This window comes from Myiozetetes cayanensis, unplaced genomic scaffold, assembly GCF_022539395.1.
Source record: "Myiozetetes cayanensis isolate MyiCay16 unplaced genomic scaffold, myiCay2020 scf16, whole genome shotgun sequence".
Classification (NCBI taxonomy): domain Eukaryota; kingdom Metazoa; phylum Chordata; class Aves; order Passeriformes; family Tyrannidae; genus Myiozetetes; species Myiozetetes cayanensis.
Genome location: NW_026087270.1, coordinates 13,534,568 through 13,557,605, shown reverse-complemented (window position 1 = coordinate 13,557,605; position 23,038 = coordinate 13,534,568). Strand labels below are relative to the sequence as shown.

The 23,038-nt window shown below is 40.0% G+C and overlaps 1 protein-coding gene across 3 annotated transcripts in view; it reads left to right on the top strand.

The window, feature by feature from the left end:
• Positions 1–23,038, top strand: part of CDH13 (cadherin 13) — a 426,216-nt gene that overhangs the window by 230,688 nt on the left and 172,490 nt on the right. For all 3 annotated transcript variants that reach the window (XR_007628446.1, XM_050311304.1, XM_050311303.1), the window contains exon 6: positions 8,564–8,708. Coding sequence is in view for 2 of the 3 variants with exons in the window: in XM_050311304.1 (XP_050167261.1) it covers positions 8,564–8,708 (145 nt within the window). In the remaining variant the exon portion in view is untranslated. The remainder of the gene's footprint in view (positions 1–8,563; positions 8,709–23,038) is intronic.

Below are 23,038 nucleotides of genomic sequence, written 5' to 3'. Positions count from 1 at the left end.
TTGGTGAGGTAGCAGAACTGAGTGAAGAAGAACTTTTATGCAATTTGCAACTAATTGTTATTTTACTGAACAGTAAAGTCCAGTCATTGTGTGTCCAATGTCTATCAGCTTGAGAACCAGAAGCTGACAGGAACAATGGAATGGAGACAGGACTAGACCTAGTCACAGACCACACCAGAATTTGGGGAATAAATACTGGGAGCTATTTTGTTTTCCTCTTTTTAGACAGAAACTTGTGCAATAAGACTCTATTTGTACTCATTGGGTTTCCTGGCAGTTACATCGGTAACAATGGTGACACTTCAAGCTATAATTAAATATATTTGATATAAATCATACTATACTGTTAAAATACCTCCCTATTACTTTTAAGAAGTTCAGATTTAACACACATACACCAGTTATTTTGAGAAAAGATCTGTACTGTGATGCTGAGGCCCTTAATTGTCAGTGAGCCTCAGGAGAGTGTAATGGAGTAAAACCCCCTGGCATTGTCCACAACTGTGTGAGTAAAATGCCAGTTTGGAAGTGAAGACAAGGAGGTTGAAGAGTCTGGGCAAGAAGTCACTGTGATGTTCAGAGCACAAGCCTCAGAGGGTCTCTTCAAGGACTTCTTGTTCCGGGTCAGTTCAGGTTTTAAAAAATTTCCACACCCTAGCAGATTTTAACAGGTCAAAATGATGCAAAGTTTGCCTTCCTTTGTGTATTTGTTTCTGCAGTGTTTAATTTTCCAGTCTTACCACAGTAAACCTGCTTGTTTTAAATGAGTTGCCTTTATTTAATTGTTCTTCCTTTGTAATAGGGCATACCTGTATTTCTATTGTTCCATTAATTCACTCCTGTATTCTGTTAGTGATTATCTCTGTGGGTTGCAATGATACTTTTCCTGGTGTTTTGGAGTTACAGCTTTGCAACAGGAGAAGTAAATGTTAATGCAACAGCTCCTGGGAAGAGCTCTGGAAGTGATCCCTTTTATGATCATTTGGTTTGTGGGTACATGAAAAAGGCTCTTGCTGATTATTGTGGTTCAAAAGTGTTTTTTCACTTGCAATTTTTGGTGCAAAGAGCGTCTAATGAATTTCATGACTGACTATCCAGGCCTTATTTTTTGCTGCAATAACTCTGACATTCCAATTGTTATGAAGCTTACAACTCTTTATGGGGATGATACTGAGGAAGATTGATAAACTCACTTGCACTGACGTGTATAACCAAACAGATCACTTAAAAGTTTGTCCTCGTGCTGGAAAAGGGGAATGACAGACACTTTGTACCATAACCCAGCATTTCCCAGCAAAGCCTCCCCAAAATGGGAGTCTTGCAGCTCTGAAATTGGGGTGGGTGTCGTTACATAGACCCTTGGGATTTTCAATGTTTTTTAGGATGGTCATCAAGGTCCTATAAAACAGATGACAAATAAATCTCATTGAGTTCTCTTTATCTGACTTCCAGAGTCTAACCTTTAAAAAGGGGAAGTTTAGAAAACCTGCAGGATTGTATGTTAACAAGGGTATGACAGCACATAAAATATGGTGACATCATTTCAAATTTGGAAGAGCAATTTATTTCCAGGATAAGCACATTTTTCCAGGACAGCCTTGCTTCCAAATTTTTCTCTTCATTGACACTTCCATCCCGAGCACTCTTATTCTCTCCTTGGCTGAGGCTCTCTGGCTGCAGCTCAGCACTTGAACACTGACAGGGTGAAGAGGCTGAGCTGCCATCCCAGGAATGCTGACACAGCCAGGGACTTGGGCAGCAAGGCAGCAGGATGCTGTAAAGCCCAGCCTGTAAAGTCTTCTGTACAAGTGCTCTTGTAATTGCCTGTTTTGTTGCTTCAAAACAGGCAGACCTGGCTGGTTCCATCTGTACCAGCCTGGAATAAGCTTGAGTGATCCTTGACTTCCGAGACCTTTTTCTACTCATTTGAAAGAACAGATATTTTAAGCAATAATACCAAAGAAAAATATATGTATGTGTGATATATACCTGACATTTACACTGACCTTTATTTCCTATGCCTAAATAAGTCAGCTTTCTTGTCACTGCTGCATTTTAGATCTTGCGTTTTTGCTCTTGGTCTGATTAGCTACGGGCTCTCTCTGACCCGACGAGATGAAACTTGTTAAACTCTTGCCACTTCCTCCACGTTGGGAGTTATTTCTGAGCAGTGAGAGGGGTGAGCAGTGTTGAACACTGCCAGGAGCTATTTAAAAGTGCAAAGCCATTTTTCAGTTTTTCTTCTGTGAGTGTCTTGGTTGTTTTTGTGGTGCAGCCCAGAGTCTAAAAATTGTGGCACAGCTTATGTCTTAATCCTTTATTTCAGTCCTACTTTGTCTCTTTTTGATTTCTGTAATATTTTTGTGGTGATTAGACTTGATTGCTTTGGTGAGTCCTGATATCTTCTGTCTCTCCCCCGCCCCCGCCTCTCTTTTTGAGGGGATCAACATGTGTTCTCTTGTGATATGGGAAGATTTTAATTAGTATTTAGATGATCATCCTTAATACTTTTGGTCTGTGTGAAGTACACATGGCTTCTTGAAGAGCTGTCTTGCTCCACAGATTTGAGGGATGTTCTTCTCATTTGTTCACTGAGGTTATTTTTGGAGTGGGCATTCTCATTTCAGCTCACAGATAATATTTAACAGGATATATCCTTCAGAAGTTATTTTAATTTGTTTTTTTTGGTAGCTATCTGAGAGACTCTTTGTGTCTTTCTGTTGTGAGGATGCATAACATTATTTTCACTTGTGGTTTTGTGTCTCTACAGCTGTAGAATAGTGTGTAATGGAGGGAAAAAAATGATACACTGAGAGGACAACCAGGTTTTCAAAGCTCTTTCAAAGGTGTTTTGATTTTAATAGAATATATTATCCAGTCTCATAAGGCACTTTGAAAAATCATACTGTGCCCATGTTGGTAGCTTAATAACCTTTGTAAATCTAATTTTACATCACTTGCTCAGCAAGAGATAGAAATCAGTCTTGTACCCAGAGATCAAAAACCCAGATTCAAGCTCGATTTAAATTTTGCCTAGTCTACAGCTTTGGAGAAGTTATTTCATCTCTGTTTCCTCCCCCATCCTTTGCCTCTGTTATTTGTGTGATTGCTTCTCTTTTGGAACACTCTGCTGTGGTGGTTCCACCTGGAATCAACCAGGAGGGTTCTGAGCAGTTTGAGCACCTCACACCCTCTTTATGCTACCTCTAAAATGGGAATTTGTGTGTTTTGGAAGGTGCAGCAGGTTTTTACACACACCCAGAGCCCGAGGGGAAGCTCTGGCAGGATGGCAGGACCTTGGGGCAGCCACTGCCCACACCCCTGCCCTGTCCTGCTGCCCCAGCAGGCTTGGGTTTCCTGCACAGTTATACAACATCAGTGCCTCCCTTTCTCTGCTCCAGATTCCTTTGTTCCCTTGTGAATTTTCCATAACTTACCAGTTAAACCCAGTTGCTGGATAAGAAAACAATAAAATTAGAGTAATAAGTTGTATATTTTTAAAGGAAACAGAATCTGATTGTTGAGATGGATGCATTAGCAAGGTAAAGCCTCTGGAAGATACTCAGGTGTACTCAGAGGGGGTAATTAACCCCTTCCCACCTCGGCTCTGACTCTGAAGGTGAGGGTAAATTCTCCCATCACAGGTAGTGGTGCCATTTCTGCCATCATCTCTACATTGTGCTGTGGTAATCAATACCCTGCCATCAAGTAGTTTGAGATGCAATTATGCTTACCTATGAGAGACAGCAGATTTTTGGTTTGTATCCTCTCCTTCTGTCTATTCCTGAGCAGTATAAAAATTAGCTAATGTTTTATTCATATTCATAAAACAGGGAAATTTCATTGTAATTAGCTTCTGTTTGTCTGAATCACTGTCTTCTCTGTGCTTTGTTAGGTAATTGCATAAAATTTTTACTACAACCTTTCGTTACAGAGAGACTTTTTTTACTATTTTTTGTGAACAGGTGGCTGCATTTCTTTATCTTACCACAGATTGCCTACATGAATGATCCTTAAGCCTGTTACCTTTCCTTCCTGTCAATCCACACTTAGAAACTGGTGATAAATGATCCTAACAAATATCCTCAGTCACAATTCTAATCAAACTAGGGGTAAATAAAACCAGCACTGGTCTGTACCTGTAGAGAGCTCAGAATCCCCCCAGATGGGGCAGGGGGTGGTGCAGCAGCCTTTTGTGTGGCACAGTGCTCCTGTGGAGCTAGGGGGGAGGAATGTATAGAAAAAAAACCTGTTGAAACAACTGGAAGAATTCTGGGAGAAACGTTCTTATCAGCAGCAAATTGGAAATTTAAATAGGAAGGCAGGTAATGACTAAATAGCCCATCTTAGACTTTGAAGATAATTAAGCATTAAAAGATATTCCAGATTTACTTGTGAAAAACTTCGAATTTATGAGGTAATTTTATGTGGGCCATTGGCTGACTGGCTGCAAAGTAAAAATAGACATTTATATGCAGAGAAGGAAGGTGGCTATCCAGAATCATTTCACCAAAAGCAATAAATGAATGAAAACAACTGTTCTGTGAAGAGAAGCTTTTGAAATTACCTTAAGCAATGGTAAGGATGAGGCTGGTTATCTCCTCCTGTAAATGTTATTGGTGACTGCAGAGTGGAAAGGACTCAAGACTACGTGAAATAAAGCAGAGTGTTTGAAACAGGTTTGTGTAACTTTGAATAAGCTTTCTAAACTTCTGGTGGTGTCATTATATTTGGGGTGATGGGAGATTCTGCTTTGGATATGGTGAGAGAAATTGGATAGGGAGCCAAGAAATCCATTTTGAGAAGGGAGAATATTAAGTCAGAGTTAATCAGACAGGCTAAAGTCTGTTCCTGCCCACAGGTTTAGGGTTTATACTGCTTTACCCTGTTTCATTGGTGTGCTTAATTCTGTCAATGTTTCTTAGGTATATTAGGACCAGTAGCCAAGATCTGCTTTGTGTCCTGTCATGAAGCCTTGTGGTGTGAGGGGTAACCATTCTCCTAAAGCCTTGTTTAGCCTTTGTGGTCTGCATTTACACTTGTGTCAAAAATGAAATTGGGATTTAGACTCAAGAGATCCTGAAAATATCCTGAAAATTGGTGTGGGTTCTGATGAACAAAACTTCATCATTAGCATAGAATGGTTTGGATCGGAAGGGACCTTAAACATCATTTACTTTCAACCCCCTATGAACATAATTCCATAACTTTCAAGTTGGAACATTGAAAACATAGAAGGCCTTCACAAAATAAAAGGCTACAGAGCTCTGCAGGTCATTTCTTATTAATTTGTCCAAATCTGTCTCTATACTTAGCACTTGTCCTTGGAGTGATGTTGTTGCAGTCAGGTAGGAACTTACCCACTTTCTGAACATGCCATCACAATCTCCTGTTATCAAAAGCATTAATTGAGTCTCTTCCTTACATCAGTCAAGTTTCACATTAAAACCAGAAAGACTTTCCTGCCTTGAGTATTGAAAGACTGAAATCTCCCTCTTCTCCTTGTGAGGCACCATCTGATTTTCCACTCACTGCCTGTTCCTAGTGCCAATATTGTCTTTTACGTGAATGCTTTTCTCACTTGAATATGTTGGGTGTTTGTAAATAACAATATACTTCTGTTGTTATTTTGTGAGCAGTGGGACTTTATGGATTTTTTTGGTTTGTTTTTTTTTTTAATATGTTTGTTTGTTTTGTGGGCAAGCAAGATAAGATGTAAGACGGCTTCTTTCACAGACTAGTCATATAAAGATAAATGGTCATAATTTCAGTATTACAGGCTTTTATTTGGGAAACATTGTAGGAGAATGGGTTTAAAATGAGCTGCTGAGTTGACCCATAATGCTTAGGGTAGGCCTGAAAATTATTGTACAAAGATTAATAAAATAAAGTCCTCTGCCATCTTAATCAAATGAAGCAGAGATCATGTAACTGTCCCTATGGACCTGTCATGCCAAATTTTTTGGACAGTTGGTCTCAGAGGCAGTGGACTTGGCAATGATAAAGTAAATCCATTTCAGTCATTAATCAGAATCTCCTATTCTTTCCTTAATCTGTTCTACTCTAGGAAAAAAAATCTAAACCCTATAGTTAGATCAGCCTTTGTTTTAAAGGACTTGCAAGTTTGATAAAGCAGCTGGAAATAGTTTTTTTTAAATTTAGCAAAGCCTTTGTTCTTTGCAGTGAATGGAATAGTCACTTGATATTGAGAGATAGATTAAGAGCAAATTATCTTGAATTTGAAAATTAATTTGTTGGAATTTCACAGAGAAATATTGCCATTCTTTCACTTCTCAAAGCAATTAACGAAGTTTTGATGAGTCAGCATTTACCATGATAAAAGTGTCCACCTCCAGAGTCCTCAGCACGGGAAAGACATGGACTTGTTGGTCCAGAGGAGGCCACAAAGATGATCAGAGGGCTGGAGCACCTCTCCTGTAGGGACAGGCTGAGAGAGCTGATTTATTCAGCCTGGAGAAGAGAAGGCAAAGGCACCAGGAAGACCTTAGAACCTCTTCCAGTGCCTAAAGGGGGATCAAAAAAAGCTGGGGACAAGCATTTTAGCAGGGCCTGTCTGGTAAGACAAGGGGGAATGGTTTTAAACTAAAAGAGAAGAGATTTAGACTGGATATAAGGAAATGAGAATTACAGTAAGGATGGTAAAACACTGGCATGGGTTGCCCAGAGAGGTGCTGCGTGTTCCATCCCTGGAAACATTCCAGGCCACGTTGGAAGGGATTTGGGGTGACTTGTTCTAGTGGGAAGTGTCCTTGTCCATGGCAGGAGGGTTGGACTGGATGATCTTCAAATGTCCCTTCCAACCCAAACTATTTTATGATTTATTTTGTCAACAGTTTCCAACTGTAGCTAAAACTTTATCTGACTTTAATGTAGTTCAGGAACAAAACTGTTTTCCTTCCTTGTCACATCATAGGCTATCAAAGATTCCCTCAATGACTTGGGAGTACAGGGTCTAAGAAGCCTGGAAGAGGAAAGGGTGTGTGCCCTCATAAAGCTCCAGCTGTGCCAATGCCATGGGAATTATTTTTCTTCAAATCAGAGTATTTGCTTTTAAACTGTCAAACTATATATGTGCATATATATATATATGGAAATATAAAAATATATATAGGGAAAATAAGGCCTGTGAAAAGCTTGCAAGAACAATTACCAGAGAAGTGAGGATAAACAGGGAATAGATGTTAAAATGGACTGTGACACTATTTACAAACAGTATTTTTGAGTAGGTAGTTTACCCGTAACAAATACTCCTACTCACACCCAACACATTGAATTAAAAAAGTGGAAAGTATCTATAAGCATGACAAAACACAGAGAGAGGTGATAATAAGCCATCCATTTTAATAAGGAATTAAAATTCTGACCTAATTCTTTCCCAGTAGGATTTATCACTAAGTTATAAATAACTTACAGGTATAAGACACGGCAATGAAGAATAAATTAACAGTATAAACAAAATGCTCAGAGACTTCCAGCCCCTGCTGTTACCACTTTCTCAGGAAAGACTGGAAGAGAGTGATATCAACATTTGAGCTCAGGTTCATTTTCTGGCTGGCTTAACTCCATTAAAGAGTTGAGTCTGGGGATGGGGAGGGCAGGTGAGAATGATAGTGGTGCCTCTGACATGTTTATTGCTGTATTTTATTGATTTCTTGGTGAGGGCAGAGAACTGCAGGTACAGCACACAGCTGTAATCTTTTCTACTGAAAAGTCAAAATTGATCTTTTCTACTGTTTAACAACTTTTGGCTTGGTTTGCCCTAATAACACACAAAGCTTTGGTGACTCCTTGTGGTTTTCCACTGTGCCTGGGTTGGAGGGTGGAGATGTACAGTAGGAGCTTTCTCTCCAGCTTTTGGAAGCAGAGGAAGTCCAAACAAATCCTCAGCTGCAGATGTCAGCTTTCTGTTCAACAGGTGCTTTCACACGTTGGGCTGTGGGTGTTTGCATGTCTTCTGCTCGTAGGAGACTCCATATGTTCTTCTGTCCTTCCAGACCTTCCTAGAAATGCTGGAGAACTGTCAAAATTGCCTAAGATAATACTCCATGCCATCAGCATTGAGAAAATATATTTAATGTCTAATGAATTCTTACTGGTTTGTGGTTTCATCCTGTTTCCTGTTTGTTTGTTGTTAAAAAGCCTTTTAAATGAGCATTAGGAGATATGTCAATTATACCAGACAGTTCTATAGGTGTGCACTGGAAATGGGATTGAAAAAAAACCAAAGAAACAAATTCTAACCAAATTTTCACACAATTAGTAACAAATTTGCAGAGGGTCTTTGTTTTTTTATACTCTGGTCTTTTCATTCTTTGGTAATGTGGCATTTTCAAGCTACCAAGGGGTATCTTAATTCAAATCCATCTTTCTCTGTTTCTTAGATTAGGAATCTGCTCTGAGCCTGGTCCAGAAGACTGGGCTGAAATGCTGCCCTTGGCAAGATCTGGTTCCAGCAGCACCGATCTGAGCTGGGTTTTTCCTTGCTCTCTGCTCCCTGTGATGGTGAACTAATGAATCTACTGCTCTCTTTTGGTTCCTGCAGCTTGAAGTGGAGGTCACAGATCTGAGTGGGAAAACCATTGACGGTCCCGTCCGCCTGGATATTGCTGTCATCGATCAGAACGACAACAGGCCAATGTTCAAGGAAGGGCCTTACGTGGGGCATGTCATGGAGGGATCTCCTACAGGTGAGTCCATGCCCATCCCATCTCTATAAATAGTGCACAAATTGGCTTTTGATAAATGTATTGTTATCATATTGTGCAACTTTTCTTGCTGATTTCGTGGCTCGGTGAATCCTTCCCCTGCACAAACAGGTGGGACAGCAAACCTTTAGAACAGCAAGTTGAAAAAAACAGTCAAAAACCTGCAGTAAAAGTAAAAAAAAAAAAAAAAAAAAGAGGTTGGGAATACAAGCTTTGATTTAGGTTCACATTTTTTTACGCATCTTTTGAATCAACTAAGAAAACCCCTAGGATATGATTAATATTCAAACAAAATAACATGTACTGTTTCTGTTCAGAGTGGGAATTTCACCTTTTTTTTCTGTAAATTTAGCTACTGGAAGGGTCATTTTTATTTGTTTATGTAGCAGGAGAATAGTAAATACTAGAAATAGATGGAAAGCTTATTATGAATAAACTAATATTGTAGAGTAGATTGAAACACTGAACAATGCTGATAAACAGATGTTGTAAATGCAGATAAAGCAGTTGCAACAAAATAAAAAACACACTTTGAGAATTAAAGTTAACAATGAATTGTTCTGATTAAATTTACTGTTGGTTTTGTCTGATGATGAAATTCTATAAGAATAAGAGTTTGTTCCAAACTTCAATTTGGGTCCAACCATCCTATTTAAACTCTTCCCCCAGGCTGAATTCGTTTTGTTCCACTGTTGTTCTCAACTGTTGTGTAATTTTGTTGAGTTATTAACCAGCTTTTCACTTCCACTTGAGAAGAATCTCCAGTGCATTCTTAAGCAGTAATTGTGCGATCAGATTATCCTCCTGGAGTTAACCTGGCTCCTGGTGAAAGAAATCTAAACCAGGAGAAGCTCCTGTTAATGTCAGTGGAATGACAGTGATTTCACTGAGATCAGAGCTGTGGGTTATAAAAGGCCCATTGAACACAGGGCCTTATCCTCCTTAAACACTTGAAGGTATGAGCACGGGCTTAAGGTTCCTGAAATATTTTGAAATGAAAGCTGGAAACAAGTGTATTATATTTTCATGAATATTTAATATTCATTGAAGCTTAATGTGGTGACATGTGCTTTGGTTACCCTGAACAAGCACCTTTCACTGCCATGTATTACATATTGATAGGACTAGAAGTTATTTGTCCTTATTTTATTATTTATGCAGTTTCCAGAGATCATGTGACCTCTTGGTGAGTTTTGCTTTCCCCCTGTTTGGAAAGCTGCAGGTGTTAAATGCATTATGAGCTGCTCCTTCATCAGGTTACAATTTTAAGGTGAATGTTTATTTACCTCACTTGTGATGAGCATGTAATGAGCACAGGAGATGCTGAGGGAGCTGGGTGTGTTCAGCCTGGAGAAGAGGAGGCTCAGGGGTGACCTCATCACTCTCTGCAACTCCCTGAGAGGAGGTTGGAGCCAGGTGGGGTTGGCCCTCACAAGAGGGCTCAGTGTTAACCTCTGCCAGGGGAGGTTTAGGTTGGATATTAGGAAGAAATGTTTTACAAAGGGAGTGATCACACATTGGAATGGGCTGCCCAGGGTGGATTCACCTTCCCTGTAGGTGTTTAAGGTGAGACTGGATGTGGCATCAGTGCCATGGTCTGGGAACCACAGCAGTGTTGGATCAAGGGTTAGATTTGATGATCTCGGAGGTCTTTTCCAACCAGGTTGATTCTATGATTCTACATTGATGATATTTTCATTCAAACAGGGAATGTGTTTGAGAGTACAGCTGCAAGTGGAACACTAATTCTTTTCTATTGTAGGTCTCCAGTACATTTGTAATTTATTTCAGGTATTGATTGCTTCTTTGGAATTCAAAGGAAACTTCCTGAGACTGTCCCACTTCCAATTCCTCCCAGGCTGTAGCAAGTTTCATAATTAGCTCAAACACATTGCTCACAAATGTCACAGATTCCTTTGCACAGCCAGTCAATAGTTGTAGCACAGTGTGAGTAACTAATCAGATCAAGGGACCAACTTTATTACATTTTCATCCAAACTGCAACATCATCTTGTCATGCCCACTTAGACACACATTCCTGGACCACTGAGCAGGGTGATGTGGTTTAGGAGATCCACAGCCCCCATATTCATATTTCAGGAAAAGAAAGTGGTGCCAAACAGCTCAGACTCTGCAGTGGTTAAGCTTTAATCTTGCTGGTGGTACCTGAGCTCTGGGTGTGAGCTGTGAGCTCCTGCAAGTCCCTCAGTGGCCTCGTGTCTCTCCATCAAAGCAGATTCCAGTGAATTCTTCTGTGATTGCTTCCATCCATTTTCTCTCATTGCCCTTCCCTATTGATCCATGTATTATTTAGAATCTGGATTGTCTTTCCTGTTAGTCAAAGTTTGAAAAATTTTCCTCAACTTTCTTTTCCTTATCCTCTCCCCCTTCCCTCCAGGTGTCCATCACATCAAACTTCACAACTTCATTTTCCTGGTGTCAGGAACACCAGTGCTTGCAAAATTATCTTGTTCCAAGTGAACCTGTAGAATCAGAATTGGCTGGAATCAGTCACAGTTCTCTGTGCTGATGGCACCCAGTCAGCCAAGATTTCCCATTGTTTACATCTCTTTTCCATAGTTCTTCACATTTTATGGCATATTTCTCAAATTATTCACCAGATTCTGCTGTCTTGCTGCTCCCAATCAATAGTTGCACTGCAGAGCTTGATAGAAAGAAGTCTTAATGTGCCTGTGTTTGTGTGTAAGATTCCATACTCCTTCCTTTTGGATTACAATTGTATTGTTGTATTTCTTTTTTGAAGTTGGAAAAAAAAAAAAAAGGCTTTGCATTGTATCTATAACCTTATTTCCTATCACAGCCACCTTCATCTTCATTCACACTCTGAATCAAAGCCTTTCACTGAAATAGTTCTGCTGAAAATAAAAAATGCTCAGAAAGGTATCTTGGATTTGTCTGGATGTTCACTGGATCAAAGTGTAAATGTCCACTAAATGTAAATGTGAATAGTTTGCATTTCTTTTTATTTATTACATCTCTAATTTCTGTATGAGACTGCAGTCAGCTGTATTTTTTGACTGACTGTAATGGATTTTGTGTTAACTGCACTGCTCATCTCTCATGGTTTTGTCCTGTAAGTTATGACACAGTTTATGCCTATAGACCTCTGATCTATCCAGCTCAAGGTCTGTGTCCTGTTGCAGACTCACCTCAGCCCATTGAGTAGAGTGACTGTGATCTTGTGGATTCCATGGGCAGAAACACTTGCATGTCTCACTCTTTAAAGGTTGGGAAGTGAAGGCTGGTTAAATGAACTTGGCAGCCACCTCATTTCACTTGCTGCAGGCATTCAGCAGAAATTATTTCAAACACATTTGACATTATGTGACTTACAAAAATATGCTGCAAACCCAGTGGGGTAAAACCTTAACTGCAGTGCTTAGGAAAATTGCTGGAGAACCTCAGTTAAAAAAAATAACTCGTTTTCTGTGCTGCACAACAGCCTGGATTCACTGGGTTCCAGCCATGCAGTCTGGACTGACATGTCTGTAAATTATTGCTAGAAATAAAAGGACACTTGAAGACATTTAGAGGGGAAGCAGAAGGAATTAAGAAGAATAGCCAAGAGTGTCCTTCAGTTTCGTAAAATGATTATTTATAAAGATGGATAAAGCACGAGAATACAGAAAAATCTTATATTTTTGAAAAACAAACCTGTTTAACACATCTTTGCCCTGGTCCTTCCCTGCTGAAGATGGGATGCTCAGTTTGGATACAGCTCAGCAGAGCGGTGTTCAAGTTCCTTTGCTTACAAATGTGTGCAGTTCTGGGCATACTTCAAAACTTGCTGATGGCAAACTTTCAGCAATCTTTTCCCGGGATTAATCATCTCCATTTCAGAAAAAATATATTCAGTGCTTTTTGTAATCTGGTCTGGAAATGTAACGGATCTGCACTAGGTAGAAACATCTGTAGTGTCAATATTTAAGTTACCAAGCAGAAGCCAGGCTAATTATGCACAGCTGCTCGTATACCCCAGTAGGAATTTTTACTCATATCTGTGTGGAACAAAATACAGCTGTATGTGAATATGGGTATTTTGTGTGTGCATAGATGTATATATTTTTATATATATATATATATGGGATATATATGATATGCACATATTGCAGAGAGATGAGCATATGGAGACAAAATGACTTATCTGCTCCCTTAGTTGGGGTCCTGGCAGGTTTTAGTTGCTGTGTATGTACATGATGGAAAGAAAAGCTGTGTATTTACTAATCATGTATTATATTATGGCAGAGAAAGGTGCACATCCAGTCTAATCTGCCTGTGGTTTGTTGGAAGATGTTGGGAGGAATAAGCCATTAAAGCATTATCCAGTAATTAACAGGTGCCCGGTACATTTTGAGGAAATTAAAATAATCTCGTGTGTAGTAATTAGCAGTTCACTCCAAAGGAGCCGGTGATGGGAGTGTTGGAAGCAGGACTCTGCAGCCCACTCCAGGGTTCAATTAGTCTTGGTTTTTGGCATAAAGAGGTTAAAGTCAGAAAAGGCTGCAGATCAGCTCAGGTGCACAGGGCAGAATTTCTGGTCTGTGTGTGAGGACTGGAAATGGTGAGTCAGTCCCAGACAGAAAATGCCCTCTGACTTCCTGCTAACTGCTCGGTGATTTGTGTGCTCACTGTCCCTCCTGCTAAAATGAGCTTTCATCTGCTTTTCTGTAGTTACACACTTGACATACCAAAAACTGGTCTAATGGCCAGATCAGAGCTAATGCCTGATGTTAAAGGTTGTAAAAACACCGTGGTCTCTCTCCCTTGGACAATTGATGCAGTAAAGTGCTCATACTTCCACGCACAGAGCAGTAGAATTACTGCTGGTTTGTGCTTTTGGCTCTTTTCTGCATTATAGCCCAGGTTCATTAAATAAAAATAAGCATGTTTCTTAATTACAGTACAAATGAATTTTTTAAAAAATGCTGGAGTCCTTGCTGGGTGCTGAAAACCAAGGGCTCAAATGAGGCTGTGTAATTCAGTAGGTAATTGTTTGCAAAGGGAAATTTCTGCACTAATAAATTTACCAGCGGATTTTGCACCTGGGCTTTTGCACCTGTTTTACACATCTCCTCCTGTCCTCTCAGAGAAGACAAGGATGAGCTTTAAAATTCCAAGCACTTTGGACACACGAGACAAGCTCATCCACGTCATCAGTTAATCGAAAGATACCTCAGTGCCGGAAAAGTGTTACGTGGAAAAATGCCTGGCTGTGTGGCTGTTCAGAGGAGGAGGAGGAGGAGGATGGCCTCTTGCTAGGCTTTATTAGTGGTACAAATCCTCAGTTTTGTGTTTATACTCTTCTAAATCAGCAGTTCTGGCTGCTGCCTTCCCATCACCTCTTCCCAGGCCCAGCAGCCCCGCAGGCTGTGTGGCCCTGCTCTGTCAGTGGACAGACAGCACCCTCACCACTGTGGTTCATTCAGACCCTTTAAAGTGCATGAAAAGGGGGATAAATCCCCACAACTTGCAATCAGGTGCCATAAATTCGTGGTATGATTTGGGGACCGACGGCAGGACAGGCAGTGACTGAAGCCCTTTCCCTCCTGCCGTGTCCTCTCCCTCAGCTGGACGTAAATCCTGGGCTTGTGTTCCCAGGTGTTGTAACAGTGGGATATCGTTTCCTCTGGCAGTAATTCCATGGTGTGGTCCCTACTCCAAGTGCCAAATGAAAAAAGCCTATAAACTGTCAGTGTAGGCAGGATTTGCCTCAGTGTGCAATGCCAGGATCAGTCAACAGACTGATCCATCCTTCCTTTATTATGAAGATACATGGCTGAATGGAGAACTGCCCAGTGCACAGTGGCAGCATTATTTACTCCCCTGCAGGTTAATTTGATTAATTTCCCAATGTTATTTGATAGCTATTATCAGAGAGATAGTGTATTTAAGAAGAAAAAGAGATAAACTGTGGGTTTGTGTTTTCTTGGCTCTTTTCCTCCCGTTTCTCCCTTTATTTCATGCACTCACAGTATCTCTTTTGCCACCATTAAATATAGTGCTTGGGGTTTAAATTGCAGTCTGTAATCCCGTGAAGTCAAAGGAGAGTTGCACATTACATTTGGAAGAGTGAAAGCAATTGCAATAGGAAAGGAAACCTGAGTGAGAATGACCCACCAGGAAAAAGTAAACAGAAGAAATAATGACAGGTAATCTAGTTTGATAGTATGAGAAGTTTGTGAGGTTTGATGGGAATATTCAAAATAACTCATGTGGCTTTCACACATTGAGCCCAGCTTCTAGAAAATGTAATTCTGATTTCTTCATTCAGATTTTATCTTTTAAATACAGGAAATGTCACCTTTGCACACCACTATTCATTTCCACCCCTAGTTGCACTGTTTCTGTGAAATAGTTTTCTGTGGCTGTCCACTGAAAATAGATGGGAAATTACATTTATTTTTAGAAATCAAGCCCTCCTAGTGAGCACCACTAACATGCTCAAAAGTAAGGAAGGGATTTTTTTTTTTTTTAATGGCACATTTAGAGACAAAGAATATCCTAGTAAGGATGAAAAGCTGATTTTTGGGTTTCTTGCAGAGGGGAAAACGTTGCTGTCAGCTGGTGTGTTTGACGTGCAGAGAATGCATGACTGGGTTAGAATCACACTTAGGGAGTGTGACAGACAGGTTGAAGGTGAAATCTCTCAGTGCTGCACAGTTCTTACTTTCCATCCATCTTCTGCTGGTTGGAAACTCCCTGTAGAAATGTCCTTTAAATATGGATCTAAGAAAATACTAACAGATCCACGTTCAGGACAGTGATATTTTTGGGATGCAGCTGTAGCTCATCATTACCCTGATTTAAACATACAGCAGTAAAATGTGTGGGATATCCCTTGGATGGAAACTACGTGACCTCAGTTTCATGTTTTCAGGTTTGTACAAGTGAAAGAAATCTGGATTCCTAAATACAAGTAGAAAACAATTAGATAAAACATTTAAACTGATTTTTCCACAATCCCTACTTATTATACTTACAAGCCAGTTTTCCAAATGGATAAGAATTATGCTGGTGAGGATAATGAGTGTTTTCTTGGATTGCTCTGTCCCAGTTCCATATCTGTTCATACCAATGTGCTTATAGTGATGTTCTGTTCTAAAAGGCAGTGTGGATAAAACACGCTCTAGGGTAGTGCAGGATTTGATAATTGTTTTAAGAAATAGGAATGTTGTATAAAATGTGATTTTGTATGAAATAGCAATATTTGCCATGCAAACATGATGGCAGCACATCCAGCACCCCAGAGAAAGGAGGTGGACATTCCTGGGAGAAATACATGTTTCCTCTGTGGAATCCCTGAGAAGAAAGCAGAATATCATGTTTACTACAAAAGTAAAAGAGCACAGTCTATTTTTAACATAATTTCATTTTAATCATCAAAAGCATCGTCAGGAAACTTGGCAGGGAAATTTATTTTTAACACGGTTTGGAAATCGAGAGACACACCTCGAGACAAAGCTGCCTTAGTTAATGAAATAATTTATGACACACTGCAGGGCTTGTCTATGGGGTCATATGATTACTCCTACAATTAATATATATTGTAAATTTCCTTCCAGTCCACTCAAGGGTGTAATTTTATTAAGCACACAGGGAAACAGGATTTCTTGGCCTCATTGCTTGAGGCTTTAAAAGGGCAGAATATACTGGATCTCACAGAGGGAGGGAAAAAATATGTTTTCTCACAGATTGGGTGAAGAGGGGAAAAAACCCCTAAACTAAAACCAACCAAACCAAAAAAAAGCAACCAAAACCCTCCCAACTCTGCACATTCAATTGATCAAACCTCTTTCACATTTCTCCACTGAAGATGTGTTATTTCTTTCTCCAAGCTGTAGTCTCTCATTTACAGTGACAACCAGCTCCTTTGGGCTTTGAAAATATTGCCAGACTCTCAGTATGATTTTTACAATTTGAATTTCATGATGTTTGATTAAAAAAAAAAATCTCTTGAACAGTCATCCTCTTTTACCATTGGCAGTTATAAATATAGTAGGTTTCTTTAAAGCAGTTTTAAATTTTTCAAGAGGTGTTATTTTAAAGTTTTTTTAATCTGTCATTTCTTGCCATCAGCCCTGTGCTCCTGAGCATCTGAGAAGTTTGGAAAGCATCTGAAACACTGAAGTTAAAAGGGAGTGTTAATGGAAGATCTCTTTGTGTTTTCCTGTTAAATGACAATTCTTTGTGTCAGCTGAGATTGGCATATTGTGAAATCAATGGATGTAGGAATGTCAACTAAATTCATGCAGGCTTGTTGTTGCTAAAAGCCCGTGTACTACAAACCCGAGTCTTCAGAGAGGAAATTGGCAACAATCCTTTTTTAGCACAGGAAAAAAAAAGATCATTCTTGTTACATCAACACCTCTTTGATTCAGAACGTGGAGATTATGTAGGCCTGGGTTTGTTGATGAAATACACACAAATTTCAGAAGGGCATGAGCTGGATCCCGTACGGGACTTTTCTTTCAAAATTGAATTCACTCCCTTAATTTTATTTTATATTTTACTGCATGAACCATTAATTAATGCCATTGATCTGGAGGTTTGAATGCTTTAGCACCTGCAGCACCTTTGCTGGGAAGCTTCGTAGCTCAGCACTGCTACCCAAAGCACTCTGTAAATTCTCTGATTCAGCACCTAAGGTAGCATTTTTTACTCTTCAAAAAGTTCTCCTCTGGGGCAGAGCACCAATTATAAAAATGCAATCACAGCAGTTGCATGATATTAAAATAAAACTTACAGAGTAGCACATAATAGCAAATCAAACTGTTAAACAATAGAGAGGTTTTTTCCTATATGCAAGAATAGGTTCTTACTCCCACCGGCTGTACGAGCGCTGCAGTCGAGGGATTGTAAACGTCTGCAGGACTGGGCTGGTACTGAGTGAGCCCTGGAACCTTCAGTTTAAAACCACTGTCCCTTGTCCTGTCACTTATACAAAAGGTCCCTGTCCCTCCTTTTTATAAAGATGAAGGCAGGATTAAGGTGAGTGACCATCCTACTGATGTGTTTGAACTGGACTTGCTTTGTATTCTTCCACGGAGACAACAGCTCATTGTTTGAAGGCAGAAAAATCATCAGTGGGATCAACATTCCCCTCAGATAACTCTAGTACCAGCGGCCAGTAAATAAAACTGGTTTGAGGTTTTCATCTGACAAAGTCTGCAATAATTTTATGAGCAATTTGGAGGAATACTCAGACAAATCCTATTGGAGAGAAAGGTCATATCCTAAAGCCATTCTGAGAACTTCTATTAATTAAAGAGTGTCCAGGCACTGAATAGCAAATAACATTAAAATAATGTAATTAAGTTAATGAAGGGAACTGAGACACTGAAATGCCTATGGTGTGGCTATGAGTAAATGGATTTTGCAGTGCCTTCCATCACTGCTGTGCAACGACAGTAACACACATGCACGTTCAGCAGGCAAAGTTTATAACAGATTTAACCAATATGCAGTGGGCAGTCCTGTGACTGTTCTGTCAGCTTTGTGTGCAGGTGGGAAGAGTCCCCAGATCTGCTTGGCCAAAACTTGACACAGGAGCTCAGTTTCCAGCTGCAGTAGAGAAGGGCCCTAGCCATGGAAAACAAACTCTATGGAGACACCTCAGCATTTTTTACCAGACAGTGTAATGGATCATGAAATTGCATACATTACTGTTTGGACACACTTGCAAGCATTGTTTTGCAAACTTCTTGTTTTTTTAATTTAAACAGTTTTGCCTTCTTGATTTTAAGCTGAACTCCATCATAGTTTCTGTTAGCAAAAAACCTCCAGTACTCAAAATAATTATGAGACAAAAAGATAGACGTGCCCCTTGGGCTTGTTGTAATCTTGCTTATTTGGCAGTTTCATTTGGGGAGGTTACACTTGGAGCAGCTTGGTGGATGCTGCAGGCTCAGTGAAAAAGAACCAGAGAATTGAGAATTTGATCGTATTTTTTTTTAGCCAAGGAAAAAAAGTTAATAGTGTAGCTTTTCCAATTTCACATGTTGAAGGTTTGCCCTTGCTAGTTAAGATAATATAGTTTATCCATCCTTTGGGCTCTTATTTTCTCATTGCTACAGCTGTATCCAAGAAAGACAAAATTATCAGCTTCAGGCTTCATTGCTATTGAATAAAGTTTTAACTCATTTTTCTTTTCTTTCCTTTTTTTTTCTTTTTTTTTTTTAATAATTTTTTCTTCATACTGAAGACTCCTTTTGCAAGCAAACAAGCCTTTTGTTTTTCCTGGTTTCCAGATTACAGCTTGTCTGTCGGTGTTTTTAGAGGTAGCTACTCCAACTGGAAAGTCTGAGGGAAGGACATCAAGTTTCTGGATGTTCTCCTTGATCATTACATGGATCAAACCAGCAGTTCCAGCGTTATTAGCACGCGCTTAGATCAGTGTGTGCAGATGAGTCCGTGCTGTGCTCGGAGCAGGACATTCCCAGCTGCTGATTTTTCCACCAGGCACCACACTTTGGAAACCATTTCTCCAAGAACCTTCCCTTGGGGTGGTTTGAATGGAGATGTCTCTTTTCTAGATGAAACTCAATCCCATGTTCTGATAAAGGCCAGGATTGTTTTCTCAGACCTCACCCAGGGAGGGATGTTCCCCCACACAGGCTGTAGCAGGGAGATTGTTCATTCCCACCGTGGCTCTGTATTAAATATATTGTTCCATAAAAAGTGGTGTGATATTTACCCAGGATTGGTATTACTTTGGTGGGTCCTGAGGGTTTTGAACAGTATGTGCTGCAGGAGAGGAAAAATATCTTCCTTAACTTACGGATTTTAGCATTTTGATAAGCACATCAGTGAGGATGGGCTGTGGTGATGCTGCTGCTTAAATACTTCTAAATTTGCTTGGACTGCAGCAGCCAAAGAAATGAAAACATGAAAAAAACATTAATTAAGAGAAACTGAGTAAAGTAAAGAGTTCTTTGCTATTGTAGCTTTTCTCTTGCAAATCTACTCTACCTTAGCTGGGGGCTAGTCCCTCATAGGTCCAGGAATTACAACCTGTTGAATGCTAAGTAGGTGGTGTGGACCAATATTAATGAGGATCTGTGGAGCAGATTCCTTATTCCTGCAGCCAGAAGGAAAAAAAAAAAGCAGGGTATTTCATGGTTTGGTACTCTGCCTAGGGACACCAAATTTACATATGGCCTAAAACTGCTGATCAGAGCTAATCTCCCTGATCATTATAGCTTGAAGAAAGGTTTAATATTCAGGATGTTCTCAAGTGTTGTATTTTTTTCTCTCTAAACAAAAATAGGCTGCATGAAAGTGGGCCATTGGCAAGCCAGGACTGGGTGCTGCTGCCAAGAATTTTAATGGCCTGATGCTAAGCAGGAGGACTTGTGCTCCAGTAAAAGTTTTGTTCTCGGGCACTTGCTCAGTTTATTTCATTTTCTTAAGTCTGCACTAATCACACTTTTTCCCCAGACTGATCTGATGAGTCTTCAGAGCACAAGAGACAGTGGGACGTGGCTGCTTGAGGGGTCTTGACAGCAGACATGGCTCTTGTGACTGCCAGGGGACGTCCTTAAATTCTCCTTGACCGTTTTCCCGGTGGGATGTGCCAGTTGGCAGCTGAGTGCATGGAAACAAGGGGTGCAAAGCTTTTTGGGGTGGGGAATCCTCTTTTCTCCTCCCTGCTATTTTAAAGGTGTGCAAATTAATTGCCAGCTTTTTCATTCTTTATGATCTTTATGATCCTGGGCCAAGGACAAGGTAATGTGCCAGCTGAGAATCGTGCTTGTTTTCCAGCTCTCCATGCTGCATCCCCAACATTCTTATCTGTGTCAGATTCCTGAGAAAACCAGAACCAATCCCTTTTTTTCTAAATGACTTGCTCTAATTGGCAGGATTTAGTCTGTGGATCCATTTAGGTTTCACCTATAGATGCATTTACAGATCCCCTGCAGACTTGGTCCAACTTCTACCAATATGTGACATTTGCTTTTATCCAGTAGCTAAAAAATTAACATCTTTGATCTTTGATTTATTAGTACAAAGAGGGAGATACTTTTAAGAAGTGAAAGCCTTGGACAAAAATTGCAACTGCAAAATTTTGCCCACTGAAAATAACTGCTCAAGGAAAATAGACTGGAAAAAAAAAAAGTGTTAATTTTTGCTGATTTTTTTTCCTGGGGGCAATAAAAAATCAAAATCTAAACAAATAAACTTTCCACTCTGTGTCCACTCACCGCTCTGTGGAGAGTCTATCACTGAAAGGTTTGCAGTGACTGATGGTGTGAGGAGAATTTGGTGGGTGTGTTTGCCCCATTCCAACTGGACTTTGTTTTGTGGCTTCGTCCTGATCTCTGTGTAGTCTCTTTTCTTCCCATGGCTGCAGCAAATCTGGGATGCCTCATCTCTACCAGAGCAGCATGTTTCCTCCTCTCTCTGCCCCTGCTCTGCTCCTGTCGTGGTTCTTGTGGAGGAATAGTCCCAAAGTGCTCCTGAGCTGGGAGGGCACAGCTTGGACGTGGCTGAGTCAGGAATTGAAATAATTTTGCCTTACAGGGCTGTTGGTCTCTTCTGCATCCCATGTGCTGGGCATTCTCTCGTGTGTTAAACTGCAAACCCCAGAAGTTGTATATTTTAACTTTATTTTTGTTTAATTTATTTCTTAAAGGGTACAAATTTGTTGTTGTTTGGTTTTGTTTTTTAAAGATCAGTAAGAATTTTTTTTTCAGAGAAGCATCTTGGATATACAAAATGGCTTTGAGAGTCTCAGCTTTGCTGTGATTTGTGACCTTGTTGGTAATACCTGTGACAGAGTAAGGATTTTATTGCCCATAAGCTTCCAAGCAATGAATATTTCTATGTGTTGGTAGATGGCCCTTTTTGAAATACACTCCTGCTCACGTAAACACATATGCAATGTCTTTTGTTGCAAATCACCACTGGGAATTGTCCCAGGAAAGCTCCTCTGAGATGCTGGTTCCTAATTTTTCCTGAAGTTTGCTGAGCACTTTTATCTTTATGTGTTTACTTTCAAGCACTTCACTTGAGCTTTTTAGACCAGTCTGGGAGAACACTGACAGACAGAAGTCATTAATCCTACTTTTGACTTTTCCACTTAATTTTCAAGAACATAAATTCTTGCTTGCTAATTAAGTTTTTTTTCTTGTTTTTTTGCTTGGTTGGAAATGACTGCCACAGTTGGCAACTGCAAGTTGCTATGGAGATCTTTTCTGTAGGTTTTAAAAGGTGAATGAGGATGTTCAGATGTACTCACCACGTGCCTGAAGTGTGGATATATCTTCACATCTTGATTCATGGATTCCCACTGTGTGGTTGAGATTTAATATTTATTGTAGTGAAATTAAAGGGCTCGTATTTCCCATTTTGAGTGTTCCTTTCAGAGCTGGACAAATAACTCTGCGTTATCCACAGCTGGTTTTAAAATTATTATGAAGCATGAAAGTTACCTCTTTATAGGTCAAAAAAATTCATTTATTATTTGGGATGTTAACAGAGGTGCTTGGAGAAAAGTGCACCAGCTGTGTGTAGGTCAAATAGAAATCAGGCAGGGAAATTTGGCCACACTGGAGGTTGGAGGAAGTTTTCTGTTAATGAGAAAATATTGACTACTTTGTACATGGGTTATATAGTGAAAAATCTACATATTTGAGAACAAGCACTTGCTGATGTTGATTGGAAAATCACTTAGGGAGGAGCTTGCAAGTGAGGTCAGGCTGTGATGAGCTATTTAGAATAAATAACTGTAAAGGATGTGGAGTCCCAGAGTAATGAAGGAAGAAAGACCTGTGGAGGTTGTTTGATCCTGACCCTCTCTCAAAGCACAGCCAACTTTATAGTGAGAGTGTTGCAAAAACTAACATGGAAAGCTCCTTTGGGATAGAAAAACAATTTAAACCAGATCCCTTGCCTAATTTCTAAAGGCAAACTTGGTTTAAGATGGAATGCAGCTTATTTAGGTGGAATAAAGGCCACACAAATCCACACAAACTCAAATTCTGAACAGATGTTTGATTTGATCATATTCACGGGCTCCTTCTCTCATAAAAGTTCATGTTAACAGTTTGCTCCAGTTACCAGAGTTGGGAGGCAGATGCTTTTTATTGATGAAATCTGTCCTTCTGCCACAGGTCAGCAAAGGGCTTATGCAGTATCTGAACTCCTAGAGCAGTTTCCTCTCAGCAGATTAAATGAGTTCCTCCTTTGCAGCGAGCTGAAGGAGCCATAACCTCCTCCCTTCTGTTTCCAGACAACTGTTGTTCAGATGTTGTTCATTACTTCCAATTTGGTCATCTTGGAAATTCAGTGCA